The sequence below is a fragment of the Tachyglossus aculeatus genome, chromosome 1 (genome assembly GCF_015852505.1).
Source record: "Tachyglossus aculeatus isolate mTacAcu1 chromosome 1, mTacAcu1.pri, whole genome shotgun sequence".
Classification (NCBI taxonomy): Eukaryota; Metazoa; Chordata; class Mammalia; order Monotremata; family Tachyglossidae; genus Tachyglossus; species Tachyglossus aculeatus.
Window position 1 is genome coordinate 61,878,201 of NC_052066.1, and position 27,396 is coordinate 61,905,596.

Sequence of the window (27,396 nt, forward strand, 5' to 3'; positions counted from 1 at the left end):
CCTGTTACAGTGCATAACCAACTGATAGTACACAACACAGTGTTTCTTTGGTTGCTTTTGCATTGGCAAAGGGGCATCAGTATTGTTGAGTGCTGTCGGTGATTGCCCCACCCTGAAGGGCATGCAAGCAGCGTGGCACAGTGGATAGAGCACCAGCCTGGGAGTCAGAAGGTCATGAGTTCTAAGTCTGACTCTGCCATTTATCTGGTGTGTGACCTTGGACAAGTCACTTCTCTGTGCCTCAATTATCTCATCTGTAAAATGGGGTTCGACCACATGGGACAGGGACTGTGTCCACCTTGCTATACTTGTTTCCCCCTCCCCCCCCACAATGCTTAGTATAGTGCTCGGCACATAATAAGGGCTAAACATATGCCGTCATTATTCATTGATTCAATCATATTTATTGAGCGCTTACTGTGTGCAGAGCACTGTACTAAGTGCTTCTTGAGAAGCAGCAAGGCTTAATGGATAGAGCATAGTCCTGGGAGTCAGAAGGACTCGGTTCTAATCCCCGCTCTGCCACATGTCTGCTGTGTGACCCTGGGCAAGTCACTTCACTTCTCTGGGCATCAGTTACCTTATCTATAAAATGGGGATTAAGAGTGTGAACCCCATGTGGGACAGGTTCTGTGTCCAACCTGATTAGCTTGTATTCATTCATTCATTCATTCATTCATTCAGTCGTATTTATTGAGTGTTTACTGTGTGCAGAGTACAGTACTAAGCGCTTGGAAAGTACAATTTGGCAACAAAAAGAGACGATCCCTATGCAACAACAGGCTCGGAATCTAGAAGGGGGTAGACAGACAAATCAAAACAAAAAAAAGTAGACAGGCATCAATAGCATCGAAGTAAATAAATAAAATTATAGATACATGCCCAGAGTCACCCAGCTGACGATCGGTGGAGCCGGGGTTTGAACCCGTGACCTCTGACTCCAAAGCCAGGGCTCTTTCCACTGAGCCATGCTGCTTCCCTAATATACATATAGTTGGCTTTCATTCTCTTTGTTCTGGTGACTTGACACCTGTCCCCATGTTTTGTTTTGTTGTCTGTCTCCCCCTTCTAGACTGTGAGCCCACTGTTGTGTAGGGACTGTCTCTATATGTTGCCAACTTGTACTTCCCAGTGCTTAGTACAGTGCTCTGCACACAGTAAGCGCTCAATAAATATGATTGATTGATTGATCTAGCTTTAATTCTATTTGTTTTGACGATTTTGACACCTGTCCCCATGTTTTGTTTTGTTGTCTGTCTCCCCCTTCTAGACTGTGAGCCCACTGTTGGGTAGGGGCCGTCTCTATATGTTGCCAACTTGTACTTCCCAAGGGCTTAGTACAGTGCTCTGCACACAGTAAGTGCTCAATAAATACGATTGAATGAATGAATGAATGAATGCACATCATTAATAAAGTAAATACAATAATAAATATATGCATATATGCACAAGTGCTTTGGAAAGGGGGGTAAAGCAGGGGGAGGAAGTAGGGGCGATGGAGAGGGGAGGAGAAGCAGAGGAAAAGGGGGGCTCAGTCTGTGAAGGCCTCTTGGAGGAGGTGAGCTTTCACTAGGGCTTTAAAGGGGGGAAGTGAGCTAGTTTGGCAGATGTGTAGTTTGTAGTTTATATCTACCCTGGTGCTTAGGACAGTGCTTGCCACATAGCAAGTGCTTAACAAATGCTATTATTATTATTATTATTATTATTATTATTATTATTACCATTATCCGTCCCCAATCCAAGTGAGCTTGGGCTCATTTTAGTTTGGTAATTTTTTGGTTGTGTTCTTACTCTCATTCCCATGCTGTTGTTACTTGTTGTTACTCGCACTTGTTAGCAATCCTCTCACTCTGGTGTTTTCTCCCCCTTTTGGGTTTCTGGTCCTCCTTTCATTCTGCGAAGCTCCATCCTGAACTTGCCGGGGGAGTCGACACTGAGGCGCGACTTCCTGCGGCTCCAGCTGGCCAACAAGGAGCGGTCCGAGGCCCTGCGACGGCAGCAGCTCGAGCAGCAGCAGCGGGAGAATGAGGAGCACAAAAGACAGCTGCTGGCTGAGCGACAGAAGCGAATTGAAGAGCAGAAGGAGCAACGGAGGAGGCTAGAGGAGGTAAACGGGGAGTCCGTGGCGTTTCTGGGGTCCTGGCCCAGCCAATGGCTGTGCCCTCAAACGGCACACTGGGAGAAATTCTTGGGACACGCATATCCCCCTCGTCCCCCTCTCCATCCCCCCCATCTTACCTCCCTCCCTTCCCCACAGCACCTGTTTATATGTATATATGTGTGTACATATTTATTACTCTAGTTATTTATTTATTTATTTTACTTGTACATATCTATTCTACTTATTTTATTTTGTTAGTATGTTTGGTTTTGTTCTCTGTCTCCCCCTTTTAGAGCATGAGCCCACTGTTGGGTAGGGACTGTCTCTATATGTTGCCAACTTGGACTTCCCAAGTGCTTAGTACAGTGCTCTGCACACAGTAAGCGCCCAATAAATACTATTGATTGATTGATTGATCCAGTTTTTGAAACCCTTTCATGTCCCAGGGGATCGAGCGCAAGCCTGGGAGTCAGGAGGACCTGAGTTCTAATCTTGGCTCTGCTACTTAATAATAATAATGGCAAATAATTATCTCATCTGTAAAATGGGGTTTGACCACATGGGACAGGGACTGTGTCCACCTTGCTATACTTGTTTCCCCCTCCCACCCCCAATGCTTAGTATAGTGCTCGGCACATAATAAGGGCTAAACATACGCCGTCATTATTCATTCATTCAATCATATTTATTGAGCGCTTACTGTGTGCAGAGCACTGTACTAAGTGCTTCTTGAGAAGCAGCAAGGCTTAATGGATAGAGCATAGTCCTGGGAGTCAGAAGGACTCGGTTCTAATCCCCGCTCTGCCCCATGTCTGCTGTGTGACCCTGGGCAAGTCACTTCACTTCTCTGGGCATCAGTTACCTCATCTATAAAATGGGGATTAAGAGTGTGCATTAGTATATTACAGTAAAGTTTGTAGACATGACCCATCCCCTCTAGGTGTTTACAAATTGGTATCCCAGGCCCTTCAGAACAGTTTGGAACTGAAAGTTCATATTTGAGAAGCAGCGTGGCTCAGTGGAAAAGAGCCCAGGCTTTGGAGTCAGAGGTCATGGGTTCAAATCCTGGCTCTGCCGCTTGTCAGCTGTGTGACTTTGGGCAAGTCACACTCTAGGCCTCAGTTACCACATCTGGAAAATGGGGATGAAGACTGTGAGCCCCCCGTGGGACAGGCTGATCACCTTGTAACCTCCCCATCACTTAGAACAGTGCTTGGCACATAGTAGGCACTTAGTAAATACCATTGTTATTATTATTATCTCCCCCTTCTAGACTGTGAGCCGCTGTTGGGTAGGGATTGTCTCTATATGTTGTCAACTTGTACTTCCCAAGCACTTAGTACAGTGCTCTGCACACAGTAAGCACTCAATAAATATGATTGAATGAATGAATGAATGAAGGACACTTTTTCTGTAGAATGCTGAAAAGCTTAGAATTCATCAGTCAAAAGCAAAATGATCTAGATAATTTCATAGGGACTTTTGACAAAGCACTGCTAAATCCAGGCAGGGGTTGTGCTTCTTGAATATGTAAAGTGTATCATGAATGAGTGTATTCTGGGTTAAAGTTTTCCATAGGATTGCTTATAAGTTAGGATCTGTTCTAGAACCTCTGGAACCTCATTGTGGGAGGGGAATGTGCCTGCCAACTCTATTGTATTGTAATCAATCAATCAATCAATCGTATTTATTGAGCGCTTACTGTGTGCAGAGCACTGTACTAAGCACTTGGGAAGTACAAGTTGGCAACATATAGAGACAGTCCCTACCCAACAGTGGGCTCACAGTCTGAAAGGGGGAGACAGAGAACAAAACCAAACATACTAACAAAGTAAAATAAATAGAATAGATATGTACAAGTAAAATAAATAAATCAATAGAGTAATAAATATGTACAGACATATATACATATATACATGTGCTGTGGGGAAGGGAAGGAGGTAAGATGGGGGCAATGGAGAGGGGGACAAGGGGGAGAGGAAGGGGCTCAGTGTGGGAAGGCCTCCTGGAAGAGGTGAGCTCTCAGTAGGGCCTTGAAGAGAGGAAGAGAGTTAGCTTGGCGGATGGGCAGAGGGAGGGCATTCCAGGCCCGGGGGATGATGTGGGCCGGGGGTCGACGGCGGGACAGTCGAGAACGAGGCACGGTGAGGAGATTAGTGGCAGAGGAGCGGAGGGAGCGGGAGAGAAGGGAGGTGAGGTAGGAGGGGGCGAGGTGATGGACAGCCTTGAAGCCGAGGGCGAGGAGTTTCTGCCTGATGCGCAGATTGATTGGTAGCCACTGGAGATTTTTGCGGAGGGGAGTAACATGCCCAGAGCATTTCTGGACAAAGACAATCCAGGCAGCAGCATGAAATATGGATTGAAGTGGGGAGAGACACAAGGATGGGAGATCATCATCAATCGTATTTATTGAGCGCTTACTATGTGCAGAGCACTGTACTAAGCGCTTGGGAAGTACAAATTGGCAACACATAGAGACAGTCCCTACCCAACAGTGGGCTCACAGTCTAAAAGGAGATCAGATCAGAGAGAAGGCTGATACAGTAGTCCAGACGGTATAAGATGAGAGCTTGAACGAGCAGGGTAGCAGTTTGGATGGAGAGGAAAGGGCGGATCTTGGTGATATTGCGGAGCTGAGACCGGCAGGTTTTGGTGACGGCTTGGATGTGAGGGGTGAATGAGAGCGGAGTCGAGGATGACACCAAGGTTGCGGGCTTGTGAGACGGAAGGATGGCAGTGCCGTCAACAGAGGTGGGAAAGTCAGGGAGAGGGCAGGGTTTGGGAGGGAAGACAAGGAGTTCAGTCTTGGACATGTTGAGTTTAGGTGGCGGGCAGACATCCACATGGAGATGTCCTGAAGGCAGGAGGAGATGCGAGCCTGGAGGGAGGGGGAGAGAGCAGGGGCAGAGATGTAGATCTGGGTGTCATCAGCGTAGAGATGATAGTTGAAGCCGTGGGAGCGAATGAGGTCACCAAGGGAGTGAGTATAGATCGAGAACAGAAGGGGACCAAGCATGGAAACTTGGGGAACCTCCACAGTAAGGGGATGAGAGGGGGAGGAGGAGCCAAGCACTTGTACTCTCCCAAGCACTTAGTACAGTGCTCTGCATGTAGTAAGCACTCACTAAATACCCTTGATAATGATGCAAGGTACCGTAATGTTAAAAACACTCATTCATTCATTCATTCATTCAATTGTATTTATTGAGCGCTTACTGTGTGCAGAGCACTGTATTAAGTCCTTGGGAAGTACAAGTTGGTAACATATAGAGACGGTCCCTACCCAGCAAAGGGCTCTGGTTTATCTAGTGTGATTCACAACAAACGATCTCAACATTCACCTTAAAGTTTTCTTACACATTCTAAAAAGAAAGGCCCGCAAAACTATCAAAATGTAGAATATGTCACAGAACAAGAAGAAATCGATACCTTAATACTAATTTAACTCGAGCCATTGCTAAGAGTTTATCCCTTTGCTGCCTAGCTAGGCATGCTGCTCAGGTTGTGCTTCCAGACTAGGTGGAAACACTTTTCCTTTCTCCGCTTCCCCTGCCACTCTTCCGCCCTGGCCCCTAGCTCTCCATGCCCTAATCCTCACCACTTTCCCGCCACTACCTCCTAAGGTTGCCAATGGTCCCCAGATTCACACAGTTCAGATTACTGCTGTAGCTCCCACCATTCATTCATTCAGTCAGTCAGTCAGTCATAGTTATTGAGCGCTTACTGGGTTCAGAGCACTGTACTAAGCGCTTGGGAAGTACAAGTTGACAACATATTGGCAAGTTGGCAAGAGAAGCAGCGTGGCTCAATGGAAAAGAGCATGGGCTTTGGAGTCAGAGGTCATGGGTTCAAATCCCGGCCCCACCACTTGTCAGCTGTGTGACTTTGAGCAAGTCATTTAACTTCTCTGTGCCTCAGTTCCCTCATCTGTAAAATGGGGATGAAGACTGTGAGCCCCACGTGGGACAACCTCATGACCTTGTATCCCCCCAGCGCTTAGAACAGTGCTTTGCATATAGTAAGTGCTTAATAAATGCCATTGAAAAAATATATATACAGATGGTTCCTACCCAACAGTGGGCTCACAGTCTAGAAGGAGGAGACAGACAACAAAACAAAACATTCTTATCTCTCTGGCCATTCATTTTCAGTCTCGTTCATGGGCTCCTTCTCTGCCTCCTACCCCTTAACTGTAGGGGATCCCTCAAGGTTCAGTTCTGGGTTCCCTTCTATTCTCCATCTACACCTACTCCCTTGAAGAACTCATTCACTCCTAGGGCTTCAACTATCACCTCTATGTGGATGTTAGCCAAATCTGCATCTCTACTCTATCCCTCTCTCCAGTCTCACATTTCCTCCTGCCTTCAAGGCATCTCTACTTGGGTGTCCTCCCATCACCTCAATGTTAAAATATCCAAAACAGAACTCCTTATCTTCCCACCCAAACCCTTTCCTTCCCTGACTGTAGACGGCACCATCATCTTTCCTGTCTCACGTAACCCTGTCGGTATCCTTGATTCCTCTGTCTCATTCCACCCAAATAGTCAATCCTGTTATTAAGAATATTATCCTAATATTCAATTACTAAATCCTGTTGGTCCCACCTTCAAACATCGCTAAAATCCACCTTTCCTTCTCCATCCAAACTGCTACCACAGGAATGCAATCCTATCCCTATCCCTCTTGTATTATTTCATGAGCCTCCTTGCTGACCTCCCAGCCTCCTGTCTCTCCCCACTCCAGACCATACTTTACTCTGCTGCCTGGATCATTTATCTACAAAAACATTCAGGAAGTATTTCCCCACTCCTCAAAAAATGCAAGGGGTTGCCATCCACCTCCGCAACAAAGAAAAACTCCTCACCATCGGCTTCAAAGCACCCAGTCGCCTTGCCCCGTACCACCTCGCCTTGCTACTCTCCTACTACAACCCAGCCCAGACACTTCTCTCCTGTAATGCTGACCTTCTCACTGTGCCTCCATCTCGTCAATCTTGCTGCCGACCCCTGGCCCACATCTGGCCTCTGGCCTGAAGCACCCTCCCTCCACAAATATGACACATAATTACTCTCCCCCACTTCAAAGCTTTATTCAAGGCACATCTCCTCCAAGAGGCCTTCCTTGACTAAGCCTCTCCTTTCCTCTTCCACTGCCTTCTGCGTCGCCCTTGCTCCCTTTGTTCTTCCCTCGCTTTCAGCCCCAAAACACTTACGAAGCAGCGTGGCTCAGCGGAAAGAGCCCGGGCTTTGGAGTCAGAGGTCATGGGTTCAAATCCCGGCTCCGCCACTTGTCAGCTGTGTGACTTTGGGCAAGTCACTTAACTTCTCTGGGCCTCAGTTACCTCATCTGTAAAATGGGGATTAAGACCGTGAGCCCCCATGGGACAACCTGATGACCTTGTAACCTCCCCAGAGCTTAGAACAGTGTGTTGCACATAGTAAGTGCTTAATAAATGCCATTATTATTATGAACACATCTGTAATTTATTTATTTATATTAATGCCTGTCTCCCCCTCCTCTAGACTGTCAGCTTGTTGTGGGCAGGGAATGTGTCTGTTTGGTAGTCAAGTAACCTTTCCACTCAGAGCTTACAGTGGAAAGCTCTACTCTACCCCAGCTTTCAGTGGGGGAGATAGACATTAAATTAAATTATGGATAGACACATAAATCCTGAGGTGGGGTGAAAAGTGCTTAAGGGTACAAATCCAAGTATATAAATTCATTCATTCATTCATTCATTCATTCAATCGTATTTTTTGAGCACTTACTGTGTGCAGAGCACTGTACCAAGCGCTTGGGAAGTACAAGTTGGCAACATACAGAGACGGCCCCTACCCAACAGCGGGCTCACAGTCTAGAAGGGAGAGGGAGTAGGGAAAATAAGGGCTTAGTTGAGGAACGCATTTTGCAGGAGATGTAATTTTAAGATGGCTTTGAAGGTGGGGAGAACGGAAGTCTGTTGGATAGGAAGGGGAGGAAATTCCAGGCCAGAGGGAGGAGGTGGACAAGGGGTTAGCGGTGAGATAGATGAGATCTAGGTACAATGAGTAGGTTGCTGTTGGAGTAGAGAAGCAGGTGGGCTGGGTCGTAAGAGGAAACGAGAGGTTTGGTAGGAAGGGGTGAGCTGGTTGAGTTCTTAAAAGCCAACGATTTTACGTTTGACATAATAATAATAATGGCATTTGTTAAGCGCTTACTATGTGTGAAGCATGGTTCTAAGTGCTGGGGGGTGGGATACAACGTGATCAGGTTGTCCCACATGGGGCTCATAGTCTTAATCCCCATTTTACAGATGAGGTAACTGAGGCACAGAGAAGTTAAGTGACCTGCCCAAGGTCACACAGCTGACAAGTGGTGGAGCCGGGATTAGAACCCATGACCTCTGGCTCCCAAGCCCGGGCTCTTTCCACTGAGCCACGCTGCTTGTGGACTTATGACCACTGGAGGTTCTTGAGGAGAGGGGATAATACAGACTGAATTTTTCTTTTTAAATGATCTGGGCAGCAGAGTGAAGTATGGATTGGAGTGGGGAGAGAGAGGACACAGGAAGGTCAGGGAGGAGGCTGATGCAGCAGTCAAGGTGGGATAGGATAAGTGCTTGGATCAGTCAGTCAATCACATTCATTGAACACTTACTGTGTGCAGAGCACTGAATTAATCAATCATATTTATTGAGTGCTTACTGTGTGCAGAGCACTGTACTAAGCGCTTGGGAAGTACAAGTTGGCAACATATAGAGACGGTCCCTACCCAACAGTGGGCTCACAGTCTAGAAGGGAGAGACAGAGAACGAAACCAAACATATTAACAAAATAAAATAAATAGAATAGATATGTACAAGTGAAATAGAGTAATAAATATGTACAATTATATATACATATATACAGGTGCTGCGGGGAAGGGAAAGAGGCAAGACGGGGGGGATGGAGAGGGGAACGAGGGGGAGAGGAAGGAGGGGGCTCAGTGTGGGAAGGTCTCCTGGAGGAGGTGAGCTCTCAGTAGGGCCTTGAAGGGAGGAAGAGAGCTAGCTTGGCGGATGGGCAGAGGGAGGGCATTCCAGGCCCGGGGGAGGACGTGGGCCAGGGGTCGATGGTGGGACAGGCGAGAACGAGGTACGGTGAGGAGATTAGCGGCAGAGGAGCGGATGGTGTGGGGTGGGCTGTAGAAGGAGAGAAGGGAGGTGAGGTAGGAGGGGGCGAGGTGATGGACAGCCTGGAAGCCTAGGGTGAGGAGTTTCTGCCTGATGCGCAGATTGATTGGTAGCCACTGGAGGTTTTTGAGGAGGGGAGTAACATGCCCAGAGCGTTTCTGGACAAAGACAATCCGGGCAGCGGCGTGAAGTATTAAGCCTTGGGAGAGTACAATATAATAATATAACAGACACATTCCATGCCCATAGTGAGCTTACGGTCTACATGATCAGTGGAGCAGCAGTTTGGATAGAGAGCAGGGGGTGGATCTTAGCAATGCTGTGAAAGTAGAACCGACAAGATTCGGCGACAGACTGAATATGTGGGTTGAATGAGAGAGATGAGTTGAGTAGAATACCAAGATTATGGGCTTGTGAGACAGGGAAGATAGTGGTGTTGTCTAAAGTGATGGTAAAGACAAGGGGAGGACAGGGTTTGGGTGAGAAGATCTTTGTGGTGAACTGCGCTGTGTGATGTCTTTCACCTTTAATTCTAGCGGTAGCAGCCCCCTCTGTTGACAAACTCAACTCTTCTTCCCTGCTGCTCCTTAATCCCTGCCTTTCCAAACCTGGCTGGGGCTGTGGTAGTGAAGGTAGAGATGGATTGGGGTGCGGGGGGGTGGGTCCCCATCTGCCCTCCCTAAGCCACATCCATCTCTTTCTCCTGATTCTGCCCCGATTGCTTCACTGTCTCTGTCTCCAAGGTGGTTGTTACTATTCTATTTATTTTGTTAATGATGTGCATTCAGCTTTAATTCTATTTGTTCTGATGACTTGACACCTGTCCACATATTTTGTTTTTGTTGTCTGTCTCCCCCTTTGAGACTGTGAGCCCATTGTTGGGGTGGAGACAGAATTGATTTACCTCAAGTGACTGTGTAACATGAAGGGAGAACTTTATGCATCCTGGAGTACATCAGCCAGGAGAGTAATACAAATCCCCCAATTTTACACGTTATACAGTGCTCAAAACCTGGGATAGGCCTGTTTCATGCCATAACCCATTAATGTATTTTTCAGATTGTGGGATGCTCTGAGGGAGAGTGAAATCAGAGGTTTCCTTTTAAAGTGAGACATCACATCACTTTCTGTCTCCCCCTTTTAGACTGTGAGCCCACTGTTGGGTAGGGACTGTCTCTATAGGTTGCCAATTTGTACTTCCTAAGCACTTAGTACAGTGCTCTGCACACAGTAAGCGCTCAGTAAATATGATTGATGATCACTCTGTGGCTCCATTGGTTTGAGATAGCCACCCAACATTGTCTGTTTCTTCTTCTCCTGTCTGTTTTGTTAGACTTTAAACCCCAGCATAAATGCTTATGCCGGCAACAACATTTGCTATCAGTTGGGATGGGTGAACAGTTTTCCTTCCAGGTGATTCTTTTTGCTTCCTTAGGGACTAAAAACAACAACACCTGAGCTAGTTACAAGCTCAGCATTTTTTCCATCTAACTTGGAGGCCTGTAATGTTGTCCAGGTGCAAAGCATTCTGCTCTAGAAAAATTGCAGGTCCATTTTTTTCTGGCCTGTACTGTTGAAAAAGGCAAAGCAGCTGCTTTGAAAAGATGAGGACAGAAATATCAGAAAACAGCTTAATATATGAACTCCCACCAACCCTCTCCCACCAGAGGATGTTTTCCTTCTCAGAACTTCCCAAATCACCACCTCAGTTTTCTTCAATACAGACTATTCAGGAAGTTCCATGAATTTTGCTGTCTAGATTGTGAGCCTGTTGTTGGGTAGGGACCATCTGTATATGTTGACAATTTGTACTTCCCAAGCGCTTAGTACAGTGCTCTGCACACGGTTAACACTCAATAAATATGATTGAATGAATGAATGAAGAAAAAAGGAAAATAAAACACCAAATTAGTCTGTCCAATAACAAATATACAATATAATTTCATTCATTCATTCGATCATATTTATTGAGCGCTTACTGTTTGCAAAGCACTGTACTAAGCTCTTGGGAAGTACAAATCATCAACACATAGAAATGGTCCTGCTGTTTTAAGGGGAAACAGTTCTATTCCCTTCATCCCCTTCTCTGGTTGGATTGGTATATTTTAGATAAACTCCAATCCCATTTGCAGTCCCATGACCGAGTAGGAGTTGAGACCATGGAGATAAATGAATTTCCCATCTTTCACTGATGCAGATTTGCTTGCCCCTAAAAATCAACATAGTAGGACACAGGTATCCCACGCCTGAAAATAAGGATTTAGCTCCAGATGACTGAAAAACTCATAGCCAAGTTTCTGCATCCAGAAGCTGCTCCTAAACAGCACATTTGTTTCAAAGTTGAGGGTTTCAGATTAGAAGCAAAGGAGCATAGAGAAACAGCATAGCCCAGTGGACAGAGCACAGGCTTGGAAGTCAGAAGGCCCCGTCTCCTGTGTTACCCTGGACAAGTCACATAATTTCTCTGGTCCTCAGTTACCTCATTTGTAAAATGGGGATTAAGACCGTGAGCCCCACTTGGAACAGGGACTTGTAGCTTACCTCAGTGCTTAGTACGGTACTTGGCACATGGTAAGCATTTAACCAATAGCCTAAGAAAGAAAACATTCTAGAGGATAAAGGATGAAGGAGAACAAAGCACAGAATGCTCAAAATCTCATTGCCCTCTGAGGAAGGAGAAAGGGACAAGTGGAAAAGTTCAACAATAATCAAATCGTAGTCTAGACATACAGTGCCAACTGAGAAGTTTCTCATATCCCTGATTCATCTCTCTATTTTACTGTTAGATTCAACTTCCTGCATGCTTCAAATACCTGAGCCGAATACTAGATCAGGAACTCTGGAGAGGGACAAAGAAGTGGCATCTTGCAGATGCTATCTTTTAATCTTATGTCTCTTGTTCTCTCAGCTGAACCCTGTGGTAGTCTTTCTGACCATCTCTCTGATGGCTGAACCAAAACAGAGTGATAAAACCTTATGGCCAGTGACTGGTTTCTTTTGGAACCTGCACGATGGCTGTCTAGACTGACCGAATAAATTGTGAATGCATCTCCAAAAGTCCAGCGTAGCATGACTCTTAACATATGTGAACCTATTGTGTTCGAGCCTGCTTTGAATGCTTTTGTTTGACCTGGTTTCAAAAAGTCAAAAAGCTCTTTATCAGGAGGAATCTTTTCCTTTTTATTTATTTAAAATGATCAGAAAACTAGAGCCAATGACTGTTCCATCGTGATCCTTGAGTCACTGATTTTCCCTAATGGTTTGAAGCCACAAACATGAGAATGTATATTTTATTCATATCATATTTATACTATATTCATATTGAGGAGAGAAATGTATATTTTATTTATATCATTTTATGCTATATTCATATCGAGGAGCGATATGTATATTTTATTCATGTCATATTTCATATTATATCTATGAATATCGAGCACTTACCATGTGCAGTGCAGTGTTCTAAATGCTTGGGAGAGTACAAAAAACAGTAATTATGATAATTGTGATACTTGTTAAGCACTTACTATGTGCCAGGGACTGTCGTAAGTGTTGGGGTGGATAGTAATAATCATTGTGGTACTTCATTCATTCATTGAAGTATATTTATTGAGCACTTACTGTGTGCAGAGCACTGTACTAAGCGCTTGAAAAGTACAGTTCGGCAACAAATAGAGACAATCCCTACCCAACAACGGGTTCACAGGTACTTGTTAAGAGCTTACTATGTGCCAAGCATTTTTCTAAGCACCAAGGTTGATACACGTTAATCAGCTTGGACACAGTGCGTGTCCCACAGGGGGCTCCCACTGTTACCCCACATTTGACAGATGAGGAAACTGATGCTCAGAGAAGTTAAGTAACTTTCCCAAGGCTACAGAGCAGAGAAATGGTAGAGCCGACATTAGAACCCAGGTCCTTCTGATTTCCAGGCCTATGCTCTATCCACGAGGCGACACTCCCTGCCTGCAGCAAGTTCACAGTCTAATTTCAAACTCATCTTTGTTATACTTTGAAAAAGTCACCTGGACGTGTAAAACCCCTCAAGTGTTCCAAGGCAAAATGGATACATCTACCCTAAATTGTTAGTGGAGGCGTTCATGTCCTCCACTGCTCCTCTGGGGATGCTAGCTGATGGACATTTTTCAGGTGCTGAAAAAAAAGGACAATGAAAAAGTCTGTAATAGGGTTTGGAATGGACTGCAGGTATGAGTGGAAGTTTTGTGAGTTTGAAATGGATGCATTTATGACATTGATAGGCTTGACGTTTGATGTTGCTGTGAATAAAGAAAAGTCTATCAGGTTTTTTTTGGAATCCATTGGAAAGTAGCTTTTATGTAGAAGGATCAGGCACATTAATAACCAAGGCCAAGATGAATGAACAAGGCCACTGGTAGTCAACAAATTGTTAAACGGGTTGTCTGCTCAAAAGACACACAACTTAAAACCAAAAAGAGCAAGGTGTTTTCTTTTAAAATTATAGTGTAGTCCCTGCGAATCATGCTGGATTGCCTTATGGGGTAAGAGTGCAATGTGATATTCACAGTGATGGTGTTCTGGTTTAAAATTGTTTTGGTGATTTTTTTCTATTTTTTCAGTGTAGTAATTGTAATTATGCTGAGAGTGTGAAGTTAGAAAAATCCACTCACTGAACTTGATTCTTCTCGCTAGTAATTTGTGATTTTGGCACGTTTGCGGAGAGTAACATTTCTGTTCTGTTGCATTAAGTAGTTCCCTGTGTGCCTGAAAGAAATCACAACTTCCCTAAGTGTCTCACTTACCAGGAAGTGATATAGAGAGTAGAAAGATTCAGGCTCAAGAAATAAAAAAAAAAAAAATGTAAATGAGAGCCGAAGAGGGACTCTTGCATATGAAGTCTACCCCAAGATCCTGTGCTATTTCCCATCTGTTGTTGAAGTCTTTCCCAAATCTGATGTCCAATGTTTCTCTCAGAAAAAACCTTTTCATCATAATGTACATTGGTTCTCACTGCCCAGGATTCTCCCCTGTAGTTTCTTCAGATATCTCCCTAAGAATTTCTGGCATTTATTTCCAGTGAGGTCATTGTTCAGAAGGCTACAGCAGTGTGTCCCTCCAAAGCGATAACATGTCCTCTGACATGTCTGGGTGGCAGGAAAGATGGGATGAGATAGGGACTGACTTTCAGTGATTTTTTGAAAAGGTCTTTACAAAATTGAATTGTCCTAGGGATGGTTTTTTGGTAGGGAAAATTCCTAAGGAACAACTGACTTTCACCAGAAAATCCACAGAAAGCCACAGCCTCTCCCCACAACCCAGTTATTATTATCATTACAATATTTAAGCGCTATGTGCCAAGTACTGTACTTGGGTTGATACAGAGAAGCAGTGGGGCTCAGTGGAAGGAGCACTGGCTTGGGAGTCAGAGGTCATGGGTTCTAATCCAGGCTCCGTAACTTGTTGGCTGTGTGACTTTGGGCAAGTCACTAACTTCTCTGTCCTTCAGTTACCTCATCTGGAAAATGGGAATGAAGACTGTGAGCCCCACATGGGACAACCTGATTACCTTGTATCTCCTCCAGCGCTTAGAACAGTGCTTGGCACATAGTAAACGCATAACAGATGCCATCGTCATTATTATTACTGTTATTACAAGTTAGGTTAGGCACATTCGTGTCCTGGTCTAGGGCAGAGGGAGAGCAAATATTATATCCCCGTTTTACAGATGAGGAAACTAAAGCACAGAGAAGTTAAGTGACCTGCCCGAGGTCACACAGCAGGCAAGGTGGGATTAGAACCAGTTCCTCTGACACCCAGGCTCATGCTCTTTCCACTAAACCATGCTGCTTCTCTAAGTCCTTCTTGTCTTCATCTTCCCCTGCTCCACCACTTCTCTCTAGACTTGATGTGGGCAGGGAATGTGTCTACCAACTCAGCTGTATTGTTCTCTCATAAGCTCTTAGTACAGTGCTCTGCACACAGGAAGTGCTCAATAAATGCTATTAATTGATTTCCCTCCAGTAGAGTTAATTGTCAAGGATCCATTTTTCACCCCAATCCAATAAAACAGAAAAATCAGTTGTTTCATTCCCATTTTATAGTTGAAGAAACTCTCCCTAGGCCAACAGCGCAGGCCAAGTTCAGAGAGGAGGAGCTAAATTCAGAGATCTTAGCAGTTACGGACTTCAGGGTGCCTTTTTTTTTTTACAGCATTAGGGAAAAATGTAGATCACAGTTAAGAGCTGGGGACCAGAGCTGCTTCATCTACAATAAATGGAAGTGTCTTCCACTTGCCAGAATCTAAAAGGAGCAATGCAGTCTATCCAGGGAAAGCATAGTTGGCATATTGTAGAATTGGTGAAGAAAACCATTGTTTGCAATTAGAAACTATCCAAGTTATAATCTGTTAGTGACGGCTAACGTTTTCATAGGGTTAGTATTAGATAGTATCCCTATCTTTGTTAAATCCTTTCTATCAATGGTATTTATTGAGTGCTTATTGGATGCAGAGGACTGTACTAAATGCTTGGGAGAGTATAGTACAACAGAGTTGGTAGACATGATCCCTGTCCACAGGGAATTTACAGAAGGAGAGACAGATATTAAAATAAATTAGAGAAGCATCCTGGCCTAGAGGATTGAGCACAGACCTGGGTTCTAATACTGACTCCACCACTTGTCTGATGGGTGACCTTGGGCAAGTCACTTCACTTCAATTCTCTGGGTCTCAGTTCCCTCATCTGTAAAATGGGGATTAAGACTGTGAGACAGGGAGTGTGTCCAACTTGATTAACTTGGTGCATGGTAAGCACATAACAGGTACTACTTACTATTTTTATTACTATCAACATCATTTTAAATTGCCGAGGGGGAAATGGTAGACTGTAAGGATATGTACGAAAGTGTGGACTGTAAGGATATGTACGAAAGTGTGTGGGCAGAGGATGGGTTGAATATCAAGTGCTTAATTAGTAATTATGCTTATTATATGCAAGCACTGTACCAAGCACTGGGGTTGGACACAAGCAAATCGGGTTGGACACAGTCCCTGTCCCACATGGGACTCAGAGTCTCGATCCTCATATTACAGATGAGGTAACTGAGGCACAGAGAAGTGAAGTGACTTGCCCAAGGGCACTCAGCAGACAAGTGGCAGAGCCAGGATTAGAACCCATGACCTTGCGACCTCCAGGCCTGTGCTCTATCCAGTACACCACGCTGTTTCTCCGCTTAAGGGGTAATATATCTGTGTGCGTAGGCAACGCAAAGGGGAATATGGGAGGGTTAAAATCCTTTAAATGCCTGCACATCTTTGCCCTCGAAACCTTCCTCCTTGTTCATTTTCAAAGCCACATTTTCCTTTGGCTATGGGAGCTGAACGTTTCAGTCCCTTTCAAAAGCAATTTTCTCGGAGTCCCTCTCCACCTAACTGACGGAAGTGCCTCCGGTTGGCGTTCCATCCTTGACCTTGCCTGTTTCAGTTCTGCAGCCCCCGCTTTCTACTCCCGGGGATATCGGGTTTAGAAGAGTGAACTGCTGCCTTTTGAAGGCTTCCTTTTCATGGCGAGCCCCAGAGACCCGCCGTCAGGAGCGGCTTGGCATTCGGATGGCTCTCCTCATCGATATCAGGAGCCTGTCTTTTCCAGTACCGAATAATTAAGGGCCCATCACCGCCGTCAACCTGCCTAAGCGCTCTCGAAATGAGCTAGAGATAGGGTGACGGATGAGAAGTCAGCTCACGCCAGGTGACGACGGTGGGAAGCCGCGGGAGAAAGTAACGGAAACCCTCAGCTTAGAGTGGGGAGAGAGGGAAGGGTTCTTAAGGATGCCGACGGCCTTTGTTTTTCATTTTCTGCCTCGCCGTTGCTACCCTGAATCATCCTTTCCAGAGGTGGGCAGGATTCTGCGTCTCAATCATCATCATCATCCCCAGAGTGCCAGCTAAATGCAGCATGAGCAAGCAGAACTGGTGGGAGCGGGGGCGGTGGAAGGAAAGGGAAATAAATCATTGCCGCTTTTGGCCGGCGCTGGAAATCTCACCCACTGGCCCATCCTCTTGGACTGCCCTGAAATGTTGGCTGGGGATGAAAGCGAGCTCCGGGAACAGAGCGATTCCAACACCTCAGGGGCTCGGGCCTTATGTTAATTCAGTGGAGCTGCAGGAAAATGGCCTTTAATTCATTTAACCATTAACTGCAGTTGGCCATAATGCAGCCAAGCCAGTAAGCTGCAGGCTGGGAAAAAGGCCCAATAGTTTTTATTTACGGATTAGTACAAAAGCACACTTCAGGCTTATTATTAGCACCACCTTTATGAGATGAATGAGCCCGTTGTTGGGTAGGGACTGTCTCTATATATTGCCAACTTGTACTTCCCAAGCGCTTAGTACAGTGCTCAGCACACAGTAAGCGCTCAATAAAGACGAATGAATGAATGAATGATTTCTGTTTTATGCAGCAGGTCTGTTATTGAAATGATAGGGCGTAAATTTCACAGTGATGAGGTGTTGTGTTTTTAGCCAGCCAGGGTTTGCTGTCTAATACAACATTTCTGTGAAATGGGGATTAGGAGTGTGAGCCCAGTATGGGGAAGGGACTGTGTCCAACCTGATTACCTAGTATCTACCCCAGCACTTAGAAGAGTATTTGGCACACAGTAAGTGCTTAACAAGTATCGTAATTATTATTATAAAGATTGGGCTCACATGACCTGGTGGAGCCCGTTGTTGGGTAGGGACCATCTCTATATGTTGCCAACTTGTACTTCCCAAGCGCTTAGTACAGTGCTTTGCACACAGCTCAGCCACTTGTCTGTTGTGTGACCTTTGGCAAGTCACGTAACTTCTCTGGGCCTCAGTTACCTCATCAGTAAAATGGGGACTGTGTCCGCCCTGATTAGCTTGCATCTACCACAGCCCATAGTCCAGTGCCTGGCACGTAGTAAGCGCTTACCTAATACCATAAAAAAAAAAATGGAAGTGAGGATTGTTGGATGAGTCAGGTAAGCGTACCCATGAACCTTATGCTTGGGAATTGAACATCATCTGCAGTGACTGGTTTCCTTACAGCTCTGCTGCAAGACACATGGAGAAATAGCAGCAAGAGAGTCATTGTACCCATCTCAAGCGCCACAGCCCCCAAAATAGCGAAGTTAGCTGTCAATCAGCGGCATTTATTAAATGCTTAACTGTGTGCAGAACACTGTGCTAAGCGCTTGAGAGAGTACATCTCCAAGTTTGAGTGAGCTGCCCTTCATCTTCTGCCAGAAAGGAGACTTTCCTTCATTAAAATGTGAGCCTCATCCCAGACTGGGACTGTGTCCAACCTGATGGGCTTGCATCTACCCCGACATAGAACATAAAACAATGCTTGACACATAGTGTGCATTTAACAAGTACCATAATCATGTATTATCATTCCCTGCTATGAGGATGCAGTGGGGAGAACCAGGTGCAGATGTTTTAGAGGCAGGCAGACAGGCCTCGGCTGTCCTTGCTTGAACTGCTGAGAGATTTGGATTTCCCACAACCATCCGTTCTCCTCTCCAAAGTGCTATTTCTAAAGAAAGACACAGATGATACAAGTGAACGTGCAGATATAAAATTTTGTAAATTTTGCATTCCCACTCTCTATCCCTCACCTTCTCTTCCGCTGAAGCCTATGACCTATGCCTCTATCCCTCTCTTCGATTTCTAGTTGTCTTCATCTACGACCCACCTCCTGGACCCTGCCTCCAATTTTCAGAGCAACTTTGACACCTTTCTTGCATTTCTTTTCTTTTTTTTCTTTCTGACATTTGTTAAGCATTTCCTATGTGCCAAGCACTGTATTAAGCACTGGGGTAGATTCAAGATAATCAGGTTGGGCACAGTTTCTGTCCCACATGGGACTCACAGTCTAAATAGGAGGGAGATAGATTTAATCCCCATTTTACAAAAGAGGTAACTGAGGCATAGAGAAGTGAAGTGACTTGCCCGAAATCACAAGGCAGGCAAGTGGTAGACCCAGAATCAAGGTTCTATTTCAATCATAATGTATTTATCATATCTATAATTTAGTAATTTCTGTTAATGCCTATCTCCCGCTCTAGGCTGTAAATGCACTGTGGGCAGGGAACCTGTCTACCAACTCTGTTACATTGTACTCTCCCAAGCACTTAGAACACATTAAGCGTTCAGTAAATACAATTGATTGGTTGGCTGTTAAGTCCTCTGACTTCCAAACCTGTACTCTTTCCTCTAGGCTGTTTCTCACTTCCTTCCTCCTCCTCCCCTTCCCTGATCCTCAGGATTTCAAGCACCATTGAATGATTACTTCAACATCCTTTTGGGCATTCCTAATAACATCCCCCACCCCCAGCCACTCACTTCCTCCCATCCCTCAACTGACCCTCATTCCAGTGACTCGCCAACTCAAACACACCCTGGATCTGGTCATCACTAATCAGTGTACCATTTCTAACCTCACCAGCTGTGAAATCCCACTCTTGAACCACAACATCCTTGCTTGTCTTCTCTCCGACAATCCCCTCCCTTCAAAACTATTCTTCCCCACCCCTCCAAGAGACCTCTAATGCATTCACCTCCTCCACTTGGTTTCCCTATGGTCTATTGAGTGGTTGGTTCAGGGTCATCAGAGGATACTGTTATAAAAAAATGCAACTTTGTGTAAGCGTAAATCATCATAATAATGTGGTATTTGTTAAGTGCTTACTAGGTGCCAGACACCATTCTAAGTGCTGGAGTAGATACAAGATAATTGGGTTGGACACAGTCCCTACCCCACATGGAGCTCTCGGTCATAATCCCCATTTTAAAGATGAGGGAATTGAGGCCCAGAGAAGTGAAGTGACTTACCCAAGGTCACACAGCAGACAAGTCACACAGCAGACAAGTGGGAGAGCCAGGATTGGCTTTCCAACTCCCAGGCCCGGTCTCTAGCCGTGAGGCCATTTCTAATACATTTGCTATGATGCCTAGCCTTTTTCATTTTTATGCTCTGAAACGGCAGTCATACTCTGGAGATATTTTCATTTGAAATTCTTCCCAACAGCTATCATCAAGTGAGTTCTTCAAGAGCTCAAATTCTATGCATCATTTAAATGTCGCCGGCAATGATTTCAACCCACTGTGGTTTCCTAAAGGAGGTCCCATTTAAAATGGTTTACATTATTTCAGAGAGCCTGCCTTTAATTATTCATCCAATAGCATTCTTCATCTGAGGCTCTTAAATGTGGAGTGCGCGTTTTTCACATATCATTCTTGAGTTCATAAACAGGAGACTCATGAAGTCTAATTTACCTGCTTTCAGCAGTGTTATTTCCCTGCACAATATATTTCCCTATTTGTGGCATTTTGTAATTGTTCTCTTTCTATGTGAAGATGCAGCACTTATGTAAATATCTGTAAGTTATTTATGTATATTAATGTCTGTCTCCCCCTCTAGACTGTAAGCTCATTGTGGGCAGGGAAGCAGCATGGCCCCAGAACTTAGCTGGGGCTCAGTTGAATTTAGCATTATTTATATTCCCCTATGACAATGATTTTCTAACTCAAAAACATCTGAGTGTAGAGGAAATTTTTTTTTTCATTTCAGTGAGTCACATATATACTGAGTGCTTACTCTGTGCAGAGCACTATATTAACCACTTGAGAGAGTACAATATGACAGTATAATAGACATGGTATTTGTGATTGTTTAGCATGTGCCAGGCACTGTACTAAGCACTGGGGTAGACACAAGCTTATCAGGTTGGACACAGTCCCTGTCCCACATGGAGCTCACAGTCTTAACCCCCATTTTACAGATGAGGTTACTGAGGTAACCCACTCCCTTCTGCATCATCATGCATCACCCTAGAGAAGCAACTTGGCCCAGTGGAAAGAGCCCGGGCTTGGGAGTCAGAGGTCATGGGTTCTAATCCCAGCTTCGCCACTTGTCAGCTGTGTGACTTTGGGCAAGTTACTTAATGTCTCTAGGCCTCAGTTACCTCATCTGTAAAATGGGGATTAAGACTGTGAGCTCCACGTGGGACAATCTGATTACCTTGTATCCCTCCCAGTGCTTAGAACAGGGCTTGGCACATAGTAAGCACTTAACAAATTCCACTATTATTATTATTGTTATCACCCTGACTTACTCCCTTTGTTCTTCCCCCTCTCAGCCCCAAGCATTTATGTATATATCTGTCATTTTTGTAGGAAAATGATCCAAGCAGCAGAGTGAATTGTGGACTGGAATGGGGAGAGACAGGAGGCTGGGAGGTCAGTAAGGAGGCTGTTGCAATAATCCAGGCAGGATAGGATGAGTGATTGTATTAGCATGGTAACAGTTTGGATGGAGAGGAAAGGGAGGATTTTAGTGAGGTAGTGAAGGTGGGACCAACAGTATTTGGTGACTGATTGAATATGTGGGTTGAATGAGAGAGAGGAATCAAGGATACCACCAAGGTCATGGGCTTGTGAGACAGGAAGGAAGGTGGTGCCATCTTCAGTGATGGGAAAGTCAGGGGGAGGACAGGGTTTGGGTGGGAAGATGTTGAAGACTACACTCTTGCATAAGTATATGCAGGTCTGAGCACCTTATTCCCAAAATAAATTGAAAGAGGAGTAGGCGTTTTAATACAATTGAAGCATAATTTGGCCAGTGTAAGTTTTCTCCAGAGATCAGATTGAAAATCCCCGTCTAGGTCCACCCGCTTTAAATGTTTTCACAGTGTTTCCCTCCAATGGCTGATCAAGTGATGCTTTCTCTGAAATGGAACATTCAGTACGTTTATAAATTGGCAAAATAAACGCACATAGTTGTGCATATTTCTTAATTTGTCTCTGATAAGCACATCAACCACAAAGCTTATGTAGAATGGGCAATTTAAAACCAGAACGAAATGGTGGCTTTGTGAGCTTCATTACATTATATATTATAAATTGCTTATTTACTTAAATGTCTGTCTCCCCATCTAGACTGTAAGCTCGTTATGGACAGGGAATGTATCCGCTAATCCGTTGTATTGTACTTTCCCAAGGACTTAGTACAGTGCTCTGCACATAGTGAGCACTCAATAAATGACATTGATTGATTGATTTTTTTTAGTTTTTTTATGACATTTGTTAAGTGCTTCATATGTGTCTAGCACTGTTCTAAGCACTCTCTGACACTCTGAGCCCCCCGGGGGCAGGGCTGACCAGTGATGATGCTGTTGATGCCTGTGTACTTGTTTTGATGTCTGTCTCCCCCCTTCTAGATGGTGAACCTAGTGTAGGCAGGGATTGTCTCTCTTTGTTGCTCAATTGTACTTTTCAAGCGCTTAGTACAGTGCTCTGCATACAGTAAATGCTCAATAAATACTAATGAATGAATGAAGTTAATCAGGTTGGACACAGTCCCTGTCCCTCATCGGCTCACAGTCTAACTGAGACCAATTAACTGAGACCAGTTTCAAAATGATCCCCATATCCTGAAAGTGGTATTGTCTACTCTTTCCAGGGGAGCCTCTGGTAACAAATTGGATGGCTTAATGTTCTTTCAGGGTAGCCAATGAACCTGACCTTGACATCCGAAAACCTTCCCATCCGCAGGGTGACTAGCGATTACTTCCATTGTCCGTGTGAAACCGAACTGTCATCTCTTTTCATATATAGGTCAGATTTGATGAGCTCTCCTAAGACATTCTAGGATTCTGATAGAAATTCCATGGCCCCAAGCCCTGGGCAAGTACCTCATTTGACCAGTTATAATCGACTTGTTTTAAATCCCTGTGCAGTTTCTATCAGGCATGTTCTTCCTCACTTCCTGTTGTAAATCCCCACTGGTCTATGGAATTTTAACTGTTTCTTTCTATCTGCAACTTGCTGTGTTTTAGCAATGGGCAGTGTGAGTCCTAAACATGAAAATGGGATTTGAGACATAAGAGGGTGGAAAAACAGAGAATGAGCATGCAAGAAGCACACTAGTCCTCATGCATATGCAAAAAAAACCAAAAAAAAAAAAAAGCCATGGAGCACTGTTGAAGTATCAGGAGCGCCCAGACACAAACTTTTATTTTCTGTGGAAGTGGGCATAAAGAAAAATAAAAGGTCTGGCTGGAAAACAGTTGTATATGCAAAAGAAGACGCCTCAGAGAAGGGTTCAAGATGGGCAGAATATTAAGCAGCGTAGCCTAGTGGAAAGAGCACGGGCCTGGGGGTGAGAGGACATGGATTCTAATCCCAGCTCTGCCATTTTTCTGCTGTGTGACCTTGGGCAAGCCACTTCGCCGCCACTTCACTTCTCTGTGCCTCAGTTACCTCATCTGTAAAATAGGAATTTAAGACTGCGAGCCCTACATGGAACAGGGACTATGAGCCCTATGTGGGATGGGGACTGTGTCCAACCTGATTAGCTTGTATCTACCCCAGCTCTTAGAACAGTGCTTGGCACATAATAAGTGCTTAACAAAGTACTGCAATTATTATTATTACCATTGTATTCATGACAGGGCCAGGCTTAGTGATTTCTGCCTTCCGGTTCTCCAGAAACATATTCGTGCTTATTTCCATGACAAAGCAGGAGTGTGTCATCTCTAATAATAATAATAATCATGGTATTTGTTAAGCGCTTACTGTGAGCCAAGCACTGTACTGACAGTTGGGGTGGATACAAGCAAATCAAGTTGGACACAGTGCCTGTGCCACATGGGGCTCACAGACTTACTCCCCATCTTTATAGAAGAGGTATCTGAGGCATAGAGAAATTGACTTCCCACAGGTCCCCCAGCAGGTAAATGGCGGAGCTGAGATTAGTACCCAATACAGTGACTGCCAGGCTTGTGCTCTATCCACTAGGCCATGCTACTTCTCTACATTAATGATGTCTCCTAAGATTTTCAACAGGGCCATTCCTAAATACATGGAATACCCAGAAGGATCGCACCATTATCCTCATTTAATATGATTATGATTGACATAATCATCTGGTCTCAAGACAGTTTTTAAAAATTAAATTTCTTCTTGCTATCCCTAAGATGTCATCCATTTCTTAAGTTTTCTCTTCTCTCCTCTTCCCTTTTCACAATAATGGACCCAAGTTCCCAACACCAGAATTAATAATAATAATGGTAATATGATTGGCATAATCATCTAGTCTCAGACAATTTTTAAAAATTAAATTTCTTCTTGCTATCCGTAAGATGTCATCCATTTCTCAAGTTTTCTCTTCTCTCCTCCTCCCTTTTCACAATAATGGACCCAGATTCCCAACACCAGAATTAATAATAATAATAATGGTAATAATAACAATAATAAGTAATAGTTGAGCTAAATGTTAAGCCCTGAAGAACAAAGCTGTCCACAAAGACCCCACAGCAAGAGTAAGTCAGCCCTGTTGGAATAGGAAATTCTAACTGCAGTAAATGACCACTTCTCCATCTATCAGGCAGCCTTCAAGACATTTCTAGCCTGTGAGCCCGTTATTGGGTAGGGACCGTCTCTGTATGTTGCCGAAGTGCTTAGTACAGTGCTCTGCACATAGCGCTCAATAAATATGATTGAATGAATGAATGAAAGACATGGGGCATTGTCAGGCAAAGTAAAAAGATCCATATGATGAAAATGCCATAGAGATGAAAAGTCCATTTGAGAAGCAGCGTGGCTCAGTGGAAAGAGCAGGGGCTTGGGAGTCAGAGGTCATGGGTTCTAATCCCGGCTCTGCCACTTGTCAGCTGTGTGCCTTTGGGCAAGTCACTTAACTTCTCTGTGCCTCAGTTACCTCATCTGTAAAATGGGGATTAAGACTGTGAGCCCCATGTGGGACAACCTGATTACCTTGTATCCCCCCCCAGTGCTTAGAACAGTGCTTGGCACATAGTAAGCATTTAACTAATGCCATCATTATTATTAAGACGATAATTACTACAACAAAACACCACGCAGTGCCTCGTGCTCCAGATGTCTGCATTACGACAGGAAAATCAAAGTTAACGACGGTCAGGCACAACAGGTGGTGAGATGCCAATGCAGGAGAGATCCAAGACTATGCAGGCCATTGTGGAACCAAGAACTTATTTTAAAAAAATATCTTGTGGTCCTACACATACTTACACAGCTCCTCTGACTACTGATGGGGTGCCAGCTATAACCACCCACCCTGGGGCAAATCAAAAATCAAAGAAAAAAGAAACATTTAAGAATGCAGTTAATAAAACCTCAGCTAATGTTGCATCTCACCTAAAAACTATGTGTCATTTGTTGCAGTTGGTTCACTGCCATAAAAAAAAGTGGCTTTTTCCAAGTAGAAACTCTGCCCATATTATTCTTAATCGATGATATTTATTGAGGGCTTACTTTGTGCACTGCACTGTGCATTTGGGAGAGTTCCATACAACAGAACAGTAGTGCTTACTATGTCAAGCACTGTTCTAAGTGTTGACGCAGATACAAGCTAATCAAGTCAGACAAGTCCCTGTCCCATGAGGGGCTCAAAGTCTTAGTAGAAGGGAGAACATATCAAATCACCATTTTACAGATGAGGAAACAGAGGCCCAGAGTTACCCAGCAGACAAGTGGCAGAGCTAGGATTAGAATTGATGGCCTCACCCATGCTCTTTCCACTAGCCCATGCTATTCCTTACTGCTAGTAGTAGTAGTAATGGTGGTATTTATTGAATAACCACCAAGTTGCAAGTGCTTGCTTATTTACGTGAGCAAACTCAAACCTACTTATTGTACTGGAAAAGTAGTCAGAAAATTAACTGTAGTCAATCAGTCAGCCGTATTTGTCTGTTTCTGTGTGCAAAAGAGTTGGTAGACATGACCCCTGCCCACAGAGAGCTTAAAGTCTACAGGGAGAGATAGATGTTAAAATAGATTAGGGATTTGGGAAACGGTTGAATATAAGTGGGGCTGGGGTGAATATCGAAGTGTTTAAGGGGTCCACAGTCCAGCTCATAGTTGACACAGAGGAAAGGGTAAGGAAGGCAGATAAGGAGCACAGTACTGAGCGGAAGTAGCGGTATTGAAGTTATCGTGGGTCTAGTCAACAACATTCTAGTTCTTGAGGAAAATGGAAAGAGTTTTGTTTCCCCCCTGCTCATTTTCAATTGACTTTTTCCTCCTCGATTCCCCTCTAGTTCTCCTTTTTACCATCCCACACACATCATGTTTCCCAATAAAATCTTCCTCCTTCCAACTCATATCTCCACCTTCTCGGTTTTTTTCTTGCCCTCCCAAAAGCAATATTGATATGAAGCCAAAGTAATCCTGAAACTTGTTCATTTTTGTCAGTCAGTCAATCAATCAATCAATCATATTTATTGAGCGCTTACTGTGTGCAGAGCACTGTACTAAGCGCTTGGGAAGTACAAGTTGGCAACATATAGAGACAGTCCCTACCCAACAGTGGGCTCACAGTCTAGAAGGGGGAGACAGAGAACAAAACCAAACATATTAACAAAATAAAATAAATGGAATAGATATGTACAAGTAAAATAAATAAATAAATAGAGAATAAATATGTACAAACATATATACATATATACAGGTGCTGTGGGGAAGGGAAGGAGGTAAGACAGGAGGGATGGAGAGGGGGACGAGGGGGAGAGGAAGGAGGGGGCTCAGTGTAGGAAGGCCTCCTGGAGGAGGTGAGCTCTCAGTAGGGCCTTGAAGGGAGGAAGAGAGCTAGCTTGGCGGATGGGCAGAGGGAGGACATTCCAGGCCAGGGGGATGATGTGGGCTGGGGGTCGACGGCGGGACAGGCAAGAATGAGGGACGGTGAAGAGATTAGCAGCAGAGGAGCGGAGGGTGCGGGCTGGGCTGAAGAAGGAGAGGAGGGAGGTGACGTAGGACGGGGCGAGGTGATGGAGAGTCTTGAAGTCGAGGGTGAGGAGTTTCTGCCTGATGCGCAGATTGATTGGTAGCCACTGGAGATTTTTGAGGAGGGGAGTAACATGCCCAGAGCGTTTCTGGACAAAGACAATCCAGGCAGCAGCATGAAGTATGGATTGAAGTGGGTAGAGACACGAGGATGGGAGATCAGAGAGAAGGCTGATGCAGTAGTCCAGACGGGATAGGATGAGAGCTTGAACCAGCAGGGTAGCAGTTTGGATGGAGAGGAAAGGGCGGATCCTGGCAATGTTGCGGAGCTGAGACCAGCAGGGTTTGGTGACGGCTTGGATGTGAGGGGTGAATGAGAGAGCG

The 27,396-nt window shown here is 44.6% G+C and overlaps 1 protein-coding gene across 8 annotated transcripts in view; it reads left to right on the plus strand.

The window, feature by feature from the left end:
* The window catches only part of TNIK (TRAF2 and NCK interacting kinase), a 560,172-nt gene that overhangs the window by 411,236 nt on the left and 121,540 nt on the right, over window positions 1–27,396 (plus strand). For all 8 annotated transcript variants that reach the window (XM_038749188.1, XM_038749204.1, XM_038749246.1 and 5 more), the window contains exon 12: window positions 1,903–2,107. In XM_038749188.1, the coding sequence (XP_038605116.1) occupies window positions 1,903–2,107 (205 nt within the window). The remainder of the gene's footprint in view (window positions 1–1,902; window positions 2,108–27,396) is intronic.